Here is a 14,367-nt window from a genome sequence, read left to right as displayed (position 1 = left end):
GATTTTATCATTTTAAGGTAAGAGGGGACTGTGCTCGGTTTACCCTACCACCATGTACGTACTCCGTAGTACGTACGTGATTCCACTAACATTTTCCCCATAACGACGCTTGCAGACACAACAGTGGTCGTTTACCGGTGGCAAGGTAGCCTTAGCTGATAACGGTGATACAGTAGTGTTTAGGTAACTGCTGGGACAAATCCGGCTAATGGTACCATTCCATGGAAGGATGGAGCTAGGCCGCTGATTAGTGACTAGCATCGCACCTGATCGAAGAGAAAAAATCGCATGCCACCGGGGTTTGTCTGGGGAGTGCTTGCCTTTGCCAGCATGCTGTCACTGTTTACGTTTCTTCAAATGTGAATAAGCTCCTCTATCTGCAGATAGTGCCTTACGAATTTGGAGTATATGAGATTTGCATTTGGTACGGGCATTCATACTCTTGCATGGATCTTTTGGAGTATATGACAGTAAAAGAACGCACTAGTACTTTACTTTTTAGAAGAGAAAACTGTACCTGAGTTCATCAAATGGAGTTAAATTTTATAGCGAGTTAGATTAGATGGCGATGCAGATTTGGTGGAATGGGTGCTTGCGGACCCTTATGAATAATAAAATAAAAAAATAGTAGTAAAATTGGAAAATTACAGCACAGATCATGTCAAGTCTGAAACTAAAACACAAAAGCATGTAAATAGTGAAAAAAGACAAAGTGCCAAGTAATAGTACAAGTGCCGGACTTTTTACTATGCAATTTTTCTTTTGAGAAACACAGTACAAACGTAGACGCTCATATACACGCGCATACACTCACCCATATGAACGCACACACGCACACCCTACCCTTATGAGCACCTCTAGAAGACTGAGCCGGCCGGCAGATTAGATCTTAAAATGAACGAAGTCACCACAAACGTCTCGCTGTCGACGGGAACGTCACCTTCCATTGAATTAATATTCCGCCTTTATTATAAACACAGATCTCAAACCTAGAATTTAAACTCTGGTGGGTCCCAACTTCAGGTTGATTCTCCTATGCAAAATAATTACAAAGTTGCATTTTCGCTTTTTTTTTTGCATTTCACGTACGGCCGTCCTTCTTTTCTTGAAACTTTGCACAAGTATTGAGTGTGTGCGAGATTTATTTAAAAATTATCGCAAACTCTAAAATGCTAAAATCGGAATTGTTAGAAAATTGGGGCCACCTAGACCCTTGTCTTGATTACTACTTCCGTAAATTTCAGTTGAAGAATCATGAACCTCTTTGATCGTAAGGAAAAATAATAATTTGTGTTATATTCCTCACAAGTTCCCCCTTTTTTCCCTGTTACTTTTCGATAGGAGCATATATTAATATCACCGAGATACCAATTAAACTTAGACTATGCAACAACTTTACTCTAGCGGTATTACGGATGCACACACCCAAAAAAGAGATAAGAATTACAAAAAAAAGTCCCGCTATAATGATCAATTCCTTGAAATAGCAGTCCAAACACCACTAGGACAGCACCAGAAGTTCAAGTTCTCCGAAAACAACGCCTCAAAAAAGGAAACCGAGCACAAACACCATCGTTGCTTGATTATAGCTCTTAGGTTTTCACCCTGAAGAAAGTCCTCGCTCTCAAAAAGAATGCCTTCAACATGGAAATTGCCAGACACAACCAATTAATATCCGATTTCGGATTTTCACCCTGAAAGATAAGACTATGAACTTCTCCTGTGCAATCACCCCCACTATCATGCTGCTGCTCCAAGTCATGAAACGCCAAGCCAATTCATCATTGCTTCCCGGACTTGAATTGTCATTTCTATACCTCAGATCCTGGCTTCCATGACATTCTCCGCTAGCACCATGAAACGAGAAGATGCCCCACGATATTCCCGCCCGGAATGGCTTCGAAGCGCTCTCTTTGAAACCAAACGGTCAGAGTAAAACATGGGTGCGCACGACCGAATCTCTTCCGGCCCAGCAAACTCCAGGCATGATGCGCCTAGTGGAGCTCGCCGGTGGAGCATTCCGGAACACGACACTCCAACCATATCGATGACGACAAGCATCCAACAAATCACCCCCTGGCATTGTGAAGGAACCATAGGACCACCTCCTTTATTTGAGCAGAGCTTATCTAAGAGATGGCAATCTAGAGTGATGTTTCGCCGGCATGGCCAAGGCAACATCAGAACCCGCAGCTCCCTGGATGACCACTCCGGCCCACATCTTGGCCCAAAAGCTCATCTTGACCGTCAATCCCGATCCCCACCGATCGGATCAAAGTCCGCATTAGCGTTTCACTTCCGCTTCCATGAGGCTGCTCTGCCCATGATTGTTGGCCAGACTGGCGACCTGGCCGCGACGCCCAAGGCTTGCTCGCGCCGCCAGGAAGATGACCGGTATAGGCGGGCAGCTTAGATCCACGGCAAACCTCCTACACATGCAGCCGCGGAGGCCCGGTGAAGACTGCCGCCGCCTCCCCAGGGAACGCCGCCCCGGCCACCGCCCGCGTCGAGGAAATGGCCACCACGTCCACCTCCTCTAGCACAGTTCGGTACCAGGGGCCGCCGCCACCGTGGCCGGCACCGGCGGCAGCGACGGAGAGGAGGGGAACAGGGGTAGGGAAAGTTGGCGGCGGGATCGGAGCCCCCCGCGGCGCCCTAGGGGTGCGCCGCGGTAGGAGAGGACTGACCTCGATCCCGTGCGGTAATTGCTTGACCTCGAATCATTAAAACTATTGGACATTTTTCAGAACTATTATGTATGGAAACACAAAATTGTGTTTAATCAGACATCTTTTTTTTGTATGTCTATGAAAATTATATCAACAGTCTAATTCTTGAAGAAAATTCATGCATTTTTCTACGATTTATGTTTTTTTTTTCAGAAATAGATTCCATTAACCATCTTGAGGCGGATCTTCCGAGGGCAATTTAACTCACCGTGGTGAATCAAGCAATTTTTATTGCATATTATGCACCCTTCATTTCTATATGTTTGAAATGTGAAATCATCTAATTCCTACGATTTGTTCTTCCTGCATGATTTGAATTATGGGATTCAAAGACAGACCCATATGCATATGGGTTAATCTAGATTGCGTTCTACGGTAGTAGCCGCAACAGCAAAACAGCAAGTGGGCCGGTATAAGGCGTCCACTGCTGAATGGTTCAATGCTGTCATTAGTGTATACCGTACACTACGTATTTATGTTTCTTGAGAAGACATGTTGAACAAGTCTCATATGCCAATCATATATCTCCTACACTCTGTGTTCGTATCCCATATAGTACCATTTGCATACTCGAACGATTAATTTGCCCGCCTCAGTACGCATGTTGGGAACTTCGGAAGTTAGTGCTACCATGATAAAGATGTCTCTGCTACAAATCGGATAATATAAATTTTAGAACGCAAATCAACAATCAAAATTTCGGAGATATCCTGAGGAAAACAATGGGGCAAGCAGATCGAAAAAATTACTCCTTAAACTGAGTAAATTCCATAAACCACCACATTAAAACGACAAGTTCAGACTCAAAGAAACGCAGCCGCCACCTCCAGGGAAAACCCTAGCCGCTTTCACTTCAGCCTCCTCCATAGACCGGTTCCCCTCCTTTGGTTGGCTTCACCGACGTCGGGAGCAGTGGGGAACCCAATCTATGCGTTGAGTTTTTAATAAAAATAATGTTTTCAGCAATTTATGTTAGGGTTTTGGTAGCCATTTTTTTGGATTCTCCATAAATGGAGATGGCATTATCTGCAATAAATTATCTTAGGTCTTTCGTTCGACGACGAGATCTCTTTCCGACGTCAATGATGGTGTTGAAAGATTATATCTAGGTATAAGCGTTCAGATTTTGCTTCGTCGGATCGATTTTAGATCTTTTCTCATGGTTGACACGAGGACGATTATCCTCGATTTTTTGTCTTGGCTTGGCTTGTACGTCCTCGACAATGGTGATTCGTACTATCAGCTCAATATCGGTGTCGACAAAGCTGATCGGTTGTTATTCCCTGATATACTGGTGTTGGTGCTTTTGCTGATGTTGATCATTACTTTAATGGTTGCGCATGCACGCAGCCTTGCCATTGTGGCTCAAATTAAAATTAAGGAAGAAGCTTTGTTGGTATTTTCGAGTCTATGGTTTCTTACCTATTTTTGGCTGCGTTCAGAAAAGTACAAGATTGTGTCTTAAAAGAAGAAAAGAGTTTAAAGATCTCGAAGATTTGCTAGTATCTTTTAGACTTTATTTTGTAATCGTTGAAACAACTCGTGTATCTTTACCACGTACTATTTATTATTATGAATATGTGAGGTATTAATTGTCAAAAAGAAGCTACAAGTTCGAAAAAACACAACTATTCGTTGAAATTACAAAAAGTTACCAAAATTGATTGAATTCATTGATTATCGATTTTAGCCATGCTAACAACGTTTCTGATAATGGGCCCCACCTGTCAGTTATGACGTGGTAGAGGTGGGACGTCTGTCTCGGATAATTGCACTGGCCAAACGCGCTCCATCACCTCCAGCGAGCTTCGAGGCGGTGGGGCGCTTGTGGCCACGGCTCTGTCCATTGAAAATTTACAAACAAAAGAACTAAATTCATCCCAGCATATGTATCCTTTAATCCTAAACGTTTTACCACGTCACCACTGACATATTCCTTGTTACGATAGCTAAACTAGCGAATCGGTGCACATTGGAACGAATTCACTTAATTTTGTTAGTTTTTTTTTGGTAATTTTAACGAATATGGATGGTTCTTTAAACTTTCCGTTGTAATGTGTTTGTTTATCTAGAATTTACTTCTTTAAAATAGTGTGACGATGAGACTCACTCGGGTGCTACTAGAAAAACCATGGAACAGAAGGGGTTGAAAACCCCAATCAGCCTCAAACAGTTCCGGAGCACACGAGAACAAATCACGCCGGGTTCCATCCAATGGGCTACCGCTGCATCCCCAAAATTAAAAACTAGACAATTATTAAAAACGATTCTTATTTTGTTGGGTAGGCAACACAGTAGTGGTAGGATCCAACCCAAACTACCAAGCATCCTGTGTCCCCTTGTGGCCTTCTTCCCATTCCCAAATTTCATGATTGGTTCATCTCTCAATTCCACGGCCAAACCTACAACAGCCCTGCTGCTTATAGGGACCATCGCCTTCACCTCATAGTTTTATGAGAAAAATATCCCAGGATCAGAAAAACATAACGCAAAGTAATGTAAAATACAAGAACATCTCCAATTTTACCATCTACTAATTTTTAGCATTTATTTATGTTTGCATCACACTCAGGTAAAGGTAGCCAGCAAATGCAATGCATCATCATCATCATGATCAGCTTCACCCTTTACCCCTTCTTTCCTGCAAGAAACTCACCACTACCACCACTCGAGCTTCCACTTCTCCACCACCCTGAGGCTGTGAGGTGATCTCTCTGCAGTGCCACTCTCTCCAGCTTCTTCTTCTTCTTCCTCCTTGTTTCATGGCAGGAAAGGCTGAGGCGATGATGGGCATAGCACCTCCATTTTGACCCATGCCATCCTGGACCTATATACATACTCCCACCACCACACTCCCCCAACCTCTCTACCACTATCACCACTCTCTCTCTCGACTCGTCTCGTCTCTCCTCTGCTTTTGCCTGCGCAAGCTTTTGCTTTGTTTTAGGTGCTTCTTTCCCACTCCTCTCCACTTTTCTCCCACCTGCGTTGTCACGCACACCAAAAGCTCTCGCCTTTACCCTTATCTCCGGCCCTCCTTCCCTCCCGTAGTGGGATTTGGTGGCTACTTGCCTCGCCCTCCCGCGCGCGCTTCTTTGCTCGATTCGGGCCGTCTCCGCTCGTCACCGCGCGCTTCTTCTCGGAATTCGGCCTCTTCTTCTTGCGGTTTCTTGCGCAATTGCGGGTGCGCAGATCTTTGCGCGGCAAGGGGATCGATGAACTGCGGCCCGCCGGACCAGCTGCCGCCGCCGCCGCCGCAGAGCTTCCTCAACCTCAACAGCTGGGACAGCTCCTCCATGGACGCAGGGCACCAGCTCGACCCCATGACCTCCTCCCCGCCCGCCGCCAACACCACGGACGCCCGCGCGCTCCACGGGATCTCGCCGCGCCCGCACTACGCCGGCTCGCCGCCCAAGCTCAACCTCTCCATGATGGGCCAGTACCACCCCCACCACTACCCTGGCGGCGCCGGCCTGCCGCCCACGCTGGAGAACCTGATGCCCATAGCCTCCCTGGACCAGTTCCTCGCCGACCCGGGCTTCGCCGAGCGCGCCGCCGCGCGCCTCTCCAGCTTCGACGCCCGCGCCAGCTACGGCCTCCCGGACGACGGCCCCGTCGGCGCATTGAGGGAGATGGAGCTCCGGGACGACTCCTCGGTCTCCGATCCGGCGTCGGCCGGCCCGCTCAAGGACGGCAATGCGCGGAAGCGGAAGGCCACCGGCGCCAAGGGGAAAGGCAAGGACAGCTCCATGTCCACCTCCGCCAAGGATCTTCTCGCCAAGGTACGCACAACCCGAATTCCGCTCAGCTATGTATGTACTCTGGAGCTAAACTAGTGATCGATCTTCTCATCCTATGAACGTGATCGTGCAGGACGATTCGGCGTCGAAGCGTTGCAAATCCATGGAGGAGGGCAACGGCGCCGAGGAGAATTCCGGCAAGGGGAAGGCCGCACAGAGCAGCAGCGAGAACGGTGGCAAGAAGCAGGGCAAGGACGGCAGGCCCGTCCCCGACCCGCATCAGGACTTCATCCACGTCCGGGCGAGGCGCGGGGAGGCGACGGACAGCCACAGCCTCGCCGAGAGGGTACAAACAATTCTTTCTTGGCCTCGCGCTCTGCACTGGGTTCCATTGATCCTGCGACTGACCATCTTTGCTGAACAATTTCTTATGCTTTGCCCTGTCTTGTCTTGTCTTGGTCAGGTTAGAAGAGAGAAGATCAGCCAGAGGATGAAGCTGCTGCAGGATCTTGTCCCGGGTTGCAACAAGGTACTACAACTGCAACCAAAAATAACACACTCACAATTGCAATTGTTGCCGTTTGAGTAGCTTAGTTTCAGAGCTTGGTGTGCCCAGATATGAAATCGTGAAACCATTGCCTGTTTCAGGTGGTAGGCAAGGCTGTGATGCTCGACGAGATCATCAACTACGTGCAATCGTTGCAACGGCAAGTCGAGGTATATATATGCCCATTCTCACCCCACACATATGCAATTGCAGAATCATCATGAAACCGCATCATTTGCCGTTTTAGAACGCCCCGAGGAGGACCATCTTAAACGCTTACCCTTGATGTACATTTTTTTTTGCAGTTTCTGTCCATGAAGCTGGCGACGGTGAATCCCCAGCTGGACTTCAACAATTTGCCCAACCTCCTTGCTAAAGATGTGAGGACAAAGCATATATGATCCTCCCCATTGCGGACACATTTCTTGTTGAGGCAAACAGAATGGTTCAACTTACTCATACTCCAATTTTGCTTGTGGTCAGATGCAACAGTCATGTGGCCCGTTGCAGAGCTCCCAGCATTTCCCGCTGGACGCCTCAGGTGCACCGCTCCCCTTCATGAGCCAGCCTCACCAGGGGAACAACAACCCTCTCAGTTGTGGCATGAACGACGGCATGGACGATCAGGGCTCCATGCACCCGCTAGACCCGGCGTTCTGCCGGTCAATGGGCTCCCAACATCATTTTCTCAACGGAGTTGGCGACGCCGGCTCTCAGGTAACGATGCGCAACCATGACATGATCGAGCTCACACGGTCTTCTGATGGCACGACACTGATCGTTGTCGATGCTTCACAGGTTGGTGCATTCTGGCAAGATCTGCAGAGTGTTGTTCAAATGGACATGGGGCAGAGTCAGGAGATGGCCACCTCTTCCAACAGCTACGACGGTTAGTAGAGTCACTATATTTCACTTCCCTTTGAACCTGAACTCTGAATCTGCATCACTGTCACAATGGTTTCTAATGCTGAATTCATGTCTATCAGGCTCGTTGCAAACGGTCCACATGAAAATGGAGCTTTGACATCACCCGCCATGTAAGAAGCTCTTGATCGGACCGAAGCGTCGACGCCCGCTGTACATAGAGAGACGAAGCCAACCAAGTCAGTCAAGCTTGCCATCCATGGAAGCACTCAGAGATTCAACCTAACTATGTTGGGCCCTAGTAGTGCCTTTAGCTTCTAATTTGCATTGCATCCATCTCCTGGTGAAATGATTCTTTTGAACAAAAAACGGAACGCGGCCGTGTAACGGTAGCTAGCCCTTCCTATCAACTCCACCTCTTGCATGTTTAGCTAGCTGCAAACAAGCTCGGTACATACCGCGGCACGCTACAGGGATACCTGATCATCATCAGTCAGAGTCAGGACCCCTTCTGCCTTACCCCTTTTCAAGCGAAGAGGGTAATTGAAGATGTGTAATATCATTTGTATTGCCACTATATAGTATATTTTTAGCAGATAAATACCATTATTAAGCAGACCTTTAATTGTGTCTTGCAACTGTGAATGAATGAATGAATTGATCATCCACATCTGGTTCCAGCATTATGATGCCTCCAGATCGAAAACACATTGATGTGGTGCTGATGAGAAAATGCAGCAGTACATGGCACTGCTCCCTGGGTGCTGCCCACTTGGAGCAGCTCAGGAGCCAGGCTTCTTTTCTCATTCTGGGATCTGTTCATCAGCCACGGCCAAGGGGTGTAGAAGGAGGCATTGTGGGTTGTGAGTAAAAAGGACATGGACAGAAGGAACAAGCAAGTTGTTCAATTGGGTCTGGATTTGTAGCTGTGGCGATAAGTACCCGGAGACAGGGACAGCACTGGCTGGGACACCCAGTAATGAGGGATGAGGCCTCTACCCATTATTACGAGATTGATGCTGATGATCTTAAAAGGCCTGCTTGCTCCTAAACTACGCGTACATCAGACAGGCAAGGCAGCCGCATTCAGTGCTTGCGATGAGATTAGATCAGATCAGATCAGATGAGGAGTGCTTGCTCCTGTTCATCTACAGTCATACAATGATACTCCAATTCCATCATCTACAAAACTCAACACACTTACAAGGCAGAAGATTAGTAGTACTAGTAATACTCTTTCTGCATCTATCTATCTCTGTCAGTGTTGTTAAAAATATCGCGATCGAAATCTGATTTCAGAGGGTCCAAATCATCCAGGCTGGGATCACGCTCCGGGACGGGATCAGCGCGCGGAGGCGATCTGTTCCGGGCATCCTCGCTGTCAAATGATGCTGTATTATGTACGCTGTAGCTCCAAAATCATTGCTAATCGGGACGCGAGATCTTGGCAAGCAGTGTTCACTGCTCACTAATTAATCCACGCACTGTGATGCTATCACTCTGCCCACGGACCATCGTAATCACCCGAGCGAGCACAGCCGATCATCGTATTCATCTCATGTCGACTGTATTTCTTGCAAGAAGATGACAGTACAATGTGTTGTGTACATACATACTCCGTACATTATACATGAGATCATGGTTTGCACACGAAGCAAGACAATGCATCTCGCGAGCAAGATCGTGGCTGCCACACGTACTACCATGTTTTTTTTTCGCATAAAAAACTTGCAGCCGTGGCAAGGTAAGTGTACTTATTATACAGTCACATATTGGTCCTGGGTGTGTTGCTCATGAGTGGGTATACACATATATTTATATTTAAATGCTCCATTCTCTGCTTGTTATTCATCTACGTCCCTTTTTTATATCAATTGTGGAAGTGAGAGACTGAGATGTAATAATGCAGCATTAGCTCGGAGGCAAAGACTAGTGTGCGCGTCGCCTTCAGAGGAAAGTTGTGGTTTACAGAGGAGGATAGGTGACGCGATGAAGGCCACGACAGCAAAGTCAAACCCTTCGTTTTCTTTCTTCTTGTTACGAGAGATGCTCAGATGCCTCACATACGTGTATATATCACCAGCTGAATGTGGACCTGCCTGGGTGCACAGATCGTGCCTGAAATTAAGGAATAATACTTGAAGTGCACCGGAGCGTGGATTTAGATCTGTATAAATTATGCGTGTGCAATTTCGCACGCGAGCAAGGTGAATTCAAAACCTGAGACGGGTTCATTTTATAGACTGTATCGTATTTAGGAGCCTAAATTGGATGTGCCTGTTAAGACAGGCAACACCTTTGCCTGTTGACACCCTCCCTTCACTTTTCAGGGTCAACAGCTAAGCTATCATCCACCAGAGACATCCAAGAATTGGCCAACAACTTCCTTCCTTAGCTAGAATCTTCAGGTCTGAAACTCATCTGCTTGCATAAATGGATAGGAAAGGTTATATCTTTTGCACCAGTCGGCTATCATCATAGCAAAGATCAAGTCAAACAATTATTGTTCTCTTAAAGGCCGGACTTTCTCGCTGCTAGTTTCGTTTCGATGATACTGAAAAAAAATTCAACAAGTTCATCGCGAAACGGAGGCTACCTTTGAGGCGAGTGCTGTTTAGGTTGTAGTAATTGGGTTTAAGAAATGAAAATGAAGAATTAAAATTGTGGCATAGAGCTAAAGAGAGAAGGATTTGGAAGAGGGAGGTGGGAATACAAAGTTTTTTCACTGAAGCCAGTGGCACGAAAAAGAAAACCATATAGCTGTGCAGATGAACAATGGAGAATACATACTCCCAGGTTTATTTTTAGTATTTATTCGATTATATTGTTGAAAACGGGCTCCGGCGCATCCAAGACCCAAAAATCCACGTCCCATTCTACGGTGAATAGTTTGATGCTTGATGAAAAAAATGGTAACAGTTGAGTGAGAAATATAGATATATTCTAATTAGGCCATTTGAGATTGAGAAGTGGACGGAGCTCTGTTGAACCTGATGGTTTACTATAAGATTTTTACAAAGTTTTTTGGGATAAGATAAAGTTTGATTTTAAGGAAATGTTGAATGGCTTTCATAAGTGTGAACTGGACATATAGAAAGACTGAATCATGGGATAATTTCACTGATTCCCAAAGTTCCCCTTGCTGTGGCCATACAGAAATCTAGACCTCTCTGCTTACCAAATTTTTTTTTTTGAAACAAGGGCAAAAGCTATTGGTAAGTGGAATTGGTAAGGGAAACTTTTACTGTTTGTGCTGATTTTATTTCTGCCTGCTGCTATAATTCATTATGGAGAGATCTTCTCTTGAATTTTTATTTGGAAAATCTACTACTGTTGCAAAGGTAGTGGATGAGGCGCCAGGCGAGGAAGAGGTTCCATACAAAATACCTATGAAAATTATTGAACGTGTTGTGGATAACCGTTATACAGGGGATGGAACTGTCCATCCTGGAGATCATTTACTGTTCTTACATGAATTATGCGGTTTATTCAAGTGTGCAGGTATTGCTATGGTTGAAGTGAGGAAGAAACTATTCTCTATATCGCTGTCTGGTAAAGCGGCGCATTGGTATAAATTACTGGATGATGGGGATTCTCTTGAATGGAATGATATTGTGCCCCGATTTTGTTCTAAGTTCTATCCTCCAAGTGAAATTCACAAAGACCGGAACCGCATATATAATTTTTGGCCTCATGATGGAGAGAGTATTGCCCAAGCGTGGGGGAGATTGAAGTCTTTAATGCTCAAATGCCCCATTCATGAGCTTCCTGGTAATATTATTATTGATAATTTTCTATGCAAGACTTTCTTTTCAAGATAAGACCTTGCTGGATACTTCTTGTTCTGGATCATTTACACGCAACAAAGAAGAGTTTAAAAGGGACCTTCTTAATCGGATCCAGGAGAATACTGAAGGATGGGAGAACGACAAGGATAGAGAATCAGGTATAAATTATGATTATAAATGCATTGAAGCTTTTATGGATACTGATAAATTTCGTAATATGAGTGCTACTTATGGTCTTGATTCTCAAGTTGCTGCAAATCTTTATAAAGCTTTTTCCTCTCATTATGAATTGCCTAAGAAGAATTTTGATAAGTATCATGAACCGTATAAAGATAAAATTGATTCATCTATAAATAAATGTGTTGTAGTTGAAAATGTTGATCATGTTATTCCTGAAGCTTATATTGAAAAAACTCCTTTTCCTGCTAAAATGAAGGAGTACTCTATTATAAATAGTGCGGTTAATAAAAGTGAAAAGAAACCTATAGAACCTGAAGAGCAAATAAAAGTTGAACCTGCTATTGCAATAGTTAAAGATCTTGTGACTGAAAATATGGAAGATGGTCATATTATTTTCTGTGAAGATGCTTCTAATATTGTTTCACATCCTAATAAGTCTAGGAAAGCTAGTGTTCCTATGCTATCAGTTAGAATTGGTGATCATTGTTATTATGGTTTATGCGATATTGGTGCAAGTATTAGTGCTATTCCTTATGAGCTTTACACGGAGATTATGCACGAAATTGGTTCTTGTGAACTTGAAGATATTGATGTGGTTATTCGGCTGGCTAATAGAGAAACTATCTCTCCAATTGGTATTGTTCGAGATGTGGAAGTTCTATGTGGTAAGATTAAATATCCTGCTGACTTTTTGGTACTTGGTTCTGCTGCTAGTAAGTATTGTCCTATCATTTTTGGTAGACCTTTTCTAAATACTTGTGGAGCTGTTATAGATTGCAAGAAAGAGAAAATTTTGACTAAATTTGCTGGTGAATCTTATGAGTTTAATTTCTCTAAATTTGCCAAAACTCCTTATGAAGCTGATTCACCTAATAATGATTTTAGAGTTGAACAGTGTGCATCTATTGCTCTTGCTCCTAATAATCCTTTGCAGCAACATTTGGAGAATAGTGAGAGTGAAGTCTTTAGGGAAGAAAGAAATGAGCTTGATGAAATTTTCTTTCGTCAACCTATTCTTAAGCATGATTTACCGGTAGAAGATCTAGGTATAACACCACCACCAAAGGAAGATACTGTTTTTGATTTAAAACTATTGCCTGATAATCTTAAATATGCTCATATTGATGATAAGAAAATATATCCTGTTATTATTAGTTCTAAGCTTTCGGAGATTGAGGAAGAAAGGTTATTGGAAATATTGAAGAAACACCGAGGAGCTATTGGCTACACTCTTGATGACTTGAAGAGGATTTCTCCCTCTATTTGCCAACATGCCATTAATATGGAAGATGATGCAAAGCCTGTTGTTGAACATCAGCGTCATCTAATTCCTAAGATGAAGGATGTGGTAAGGAATGAGGTATTAAAACTTCTTGAAGCTGGTATTATATATCCTATTGCTGATAGTAGATGGGTTAGTCCTGTGCATTGCGTTTCTAAGAAAGGAGGAATGACTGTTGTACCTAATGATAACGATGAGCTCATACCTCAAAGAGTAGTTGTAGGGTATAGAATGTGCATTGATTATCGAAAAGTTAATAAGGTTACTAAGAAAGATCATTACCCTTTACCTTTTATTGATCAAATGTTAGAAAAGTTGTCTAAGAATACTCATTTTTGCTTTTTTGATAGTTATTCTGGGTTTTCACAAATTGCTGCTAAAACTAAGGATCAAGAGAAAACCACTTTCACTTGTCCCTATGGAACTTATGCTTATAGACGTATGCCTTTTGGTTTATGTAATGCTCCTGCTACTTTTCAAAGATGCATGTCTGCTATTTTTCATGGCTTTTGCGAGAATATTGTAGAGGTATTCATGGATGATTTTTCTGTCTATGGGAATTCTTTTGATAATTGCTTGCGGAACCTTGATAAATTTTTGCAGAGATGTGAAGAAACTAACCTTGTTCTTAATTGGGAGAAATGCCACTTTATGGTTAATGAAGGAATTGTATTGGGATATAAAATTTCTGAGAGAGGTATTGAAGTTGATAGAGCTAAAGTTGAAGCAATTGAGAAGATGCCCTATCCCAGGGATGTTAAAGGTATTCGTAGTGTTCTTGGTCATGCTGGGTTTTATAGGAGATTTATTAAAGACTTCTCCAAGATTTCAAAACTGCTTACTAATCTTCTTCAAAAAGATGTACCTTTTGTTTTTTATGATGATTGTAAGGAAGCTTTTGAAACTCTAAAGAAAGCCTTAACAACTGCTCCTATAGTTGAACCTCCTGATTGGAACTTACCTTTTGAAATTATGTGTGATGCTAGTGATTTTGCTGTAGGTGTTGTTCTTGGACAGCGAGTAGATAAAAAATTGAATGTTATTCATTATGCTAGTAAAACTCTTGATGCTGCTCAGAGAAATTATGCTACAACTGAAAAAGAATTGTTAGTTGTAGTCTTTGCTTGTGATAAGTTTAGATCCTATATTGTTGATTCAAAAGTTACAATTCATACTGATCATGCTGCAATCAGATACCTAATGCAAAAGAAAGATGCTAAGCCAAGGCTTATTAGAT

At 43.8% G+C, this 14,367-nt stretch overlaps 1 protein-coding gene across 1 annotated transcript; it reads left to right on the top strand.

The window, feature by feature from the left end:
* Window positions 1–5,381: 5,381 nt before the first annotated feature.
* Window positions 5,382–8,505, top strand: LOC127345330 (transcription factor bHLH62). The gene is made up of 8 exons (XM_051371792.2): window positions 5,382–6,511; window positions 6,603–6,815; window positions 6,933–6,998; window positions 7,118–7,186; window positions 7,322–7,396; window positions 7,500–7,733; window positions 7,815–7,905; window positions 8,003–8,505. Exons 1-8 carry the CDS (start codon window positions 5,543–5,545, stop codon window positions 8,038–8,040), a joined length of 1,755 nt encoding a protein of 584 aa, XP_051227752.1. The 5' UTR covers window positions 5,382–5,542; the 3' UTR covers window positions 8,041–8,505.
* The last annotated feature ends 5,862 nt before the right edge of the window (window positions 8,506–14,367 follow it).

Source organism: Lolium perenne, chromosome 3, assembly GCF_019359855.2.
Source record: "Lolium perenne isolate Kyuss_39 chromosome 3, Kyuss_2.0, whole genome shotgun sequence".
NCBI classification, from domain to species: domain Eukaryota; kingdom Viridiplantae; phylum Streptophyta; class Magnoliopsida; order Poales; family Poaceae; genus Lolium; species Lolium perenne.
This window is presented reverse-complemented; position numbering and strand designations above follow the sequence as displayed.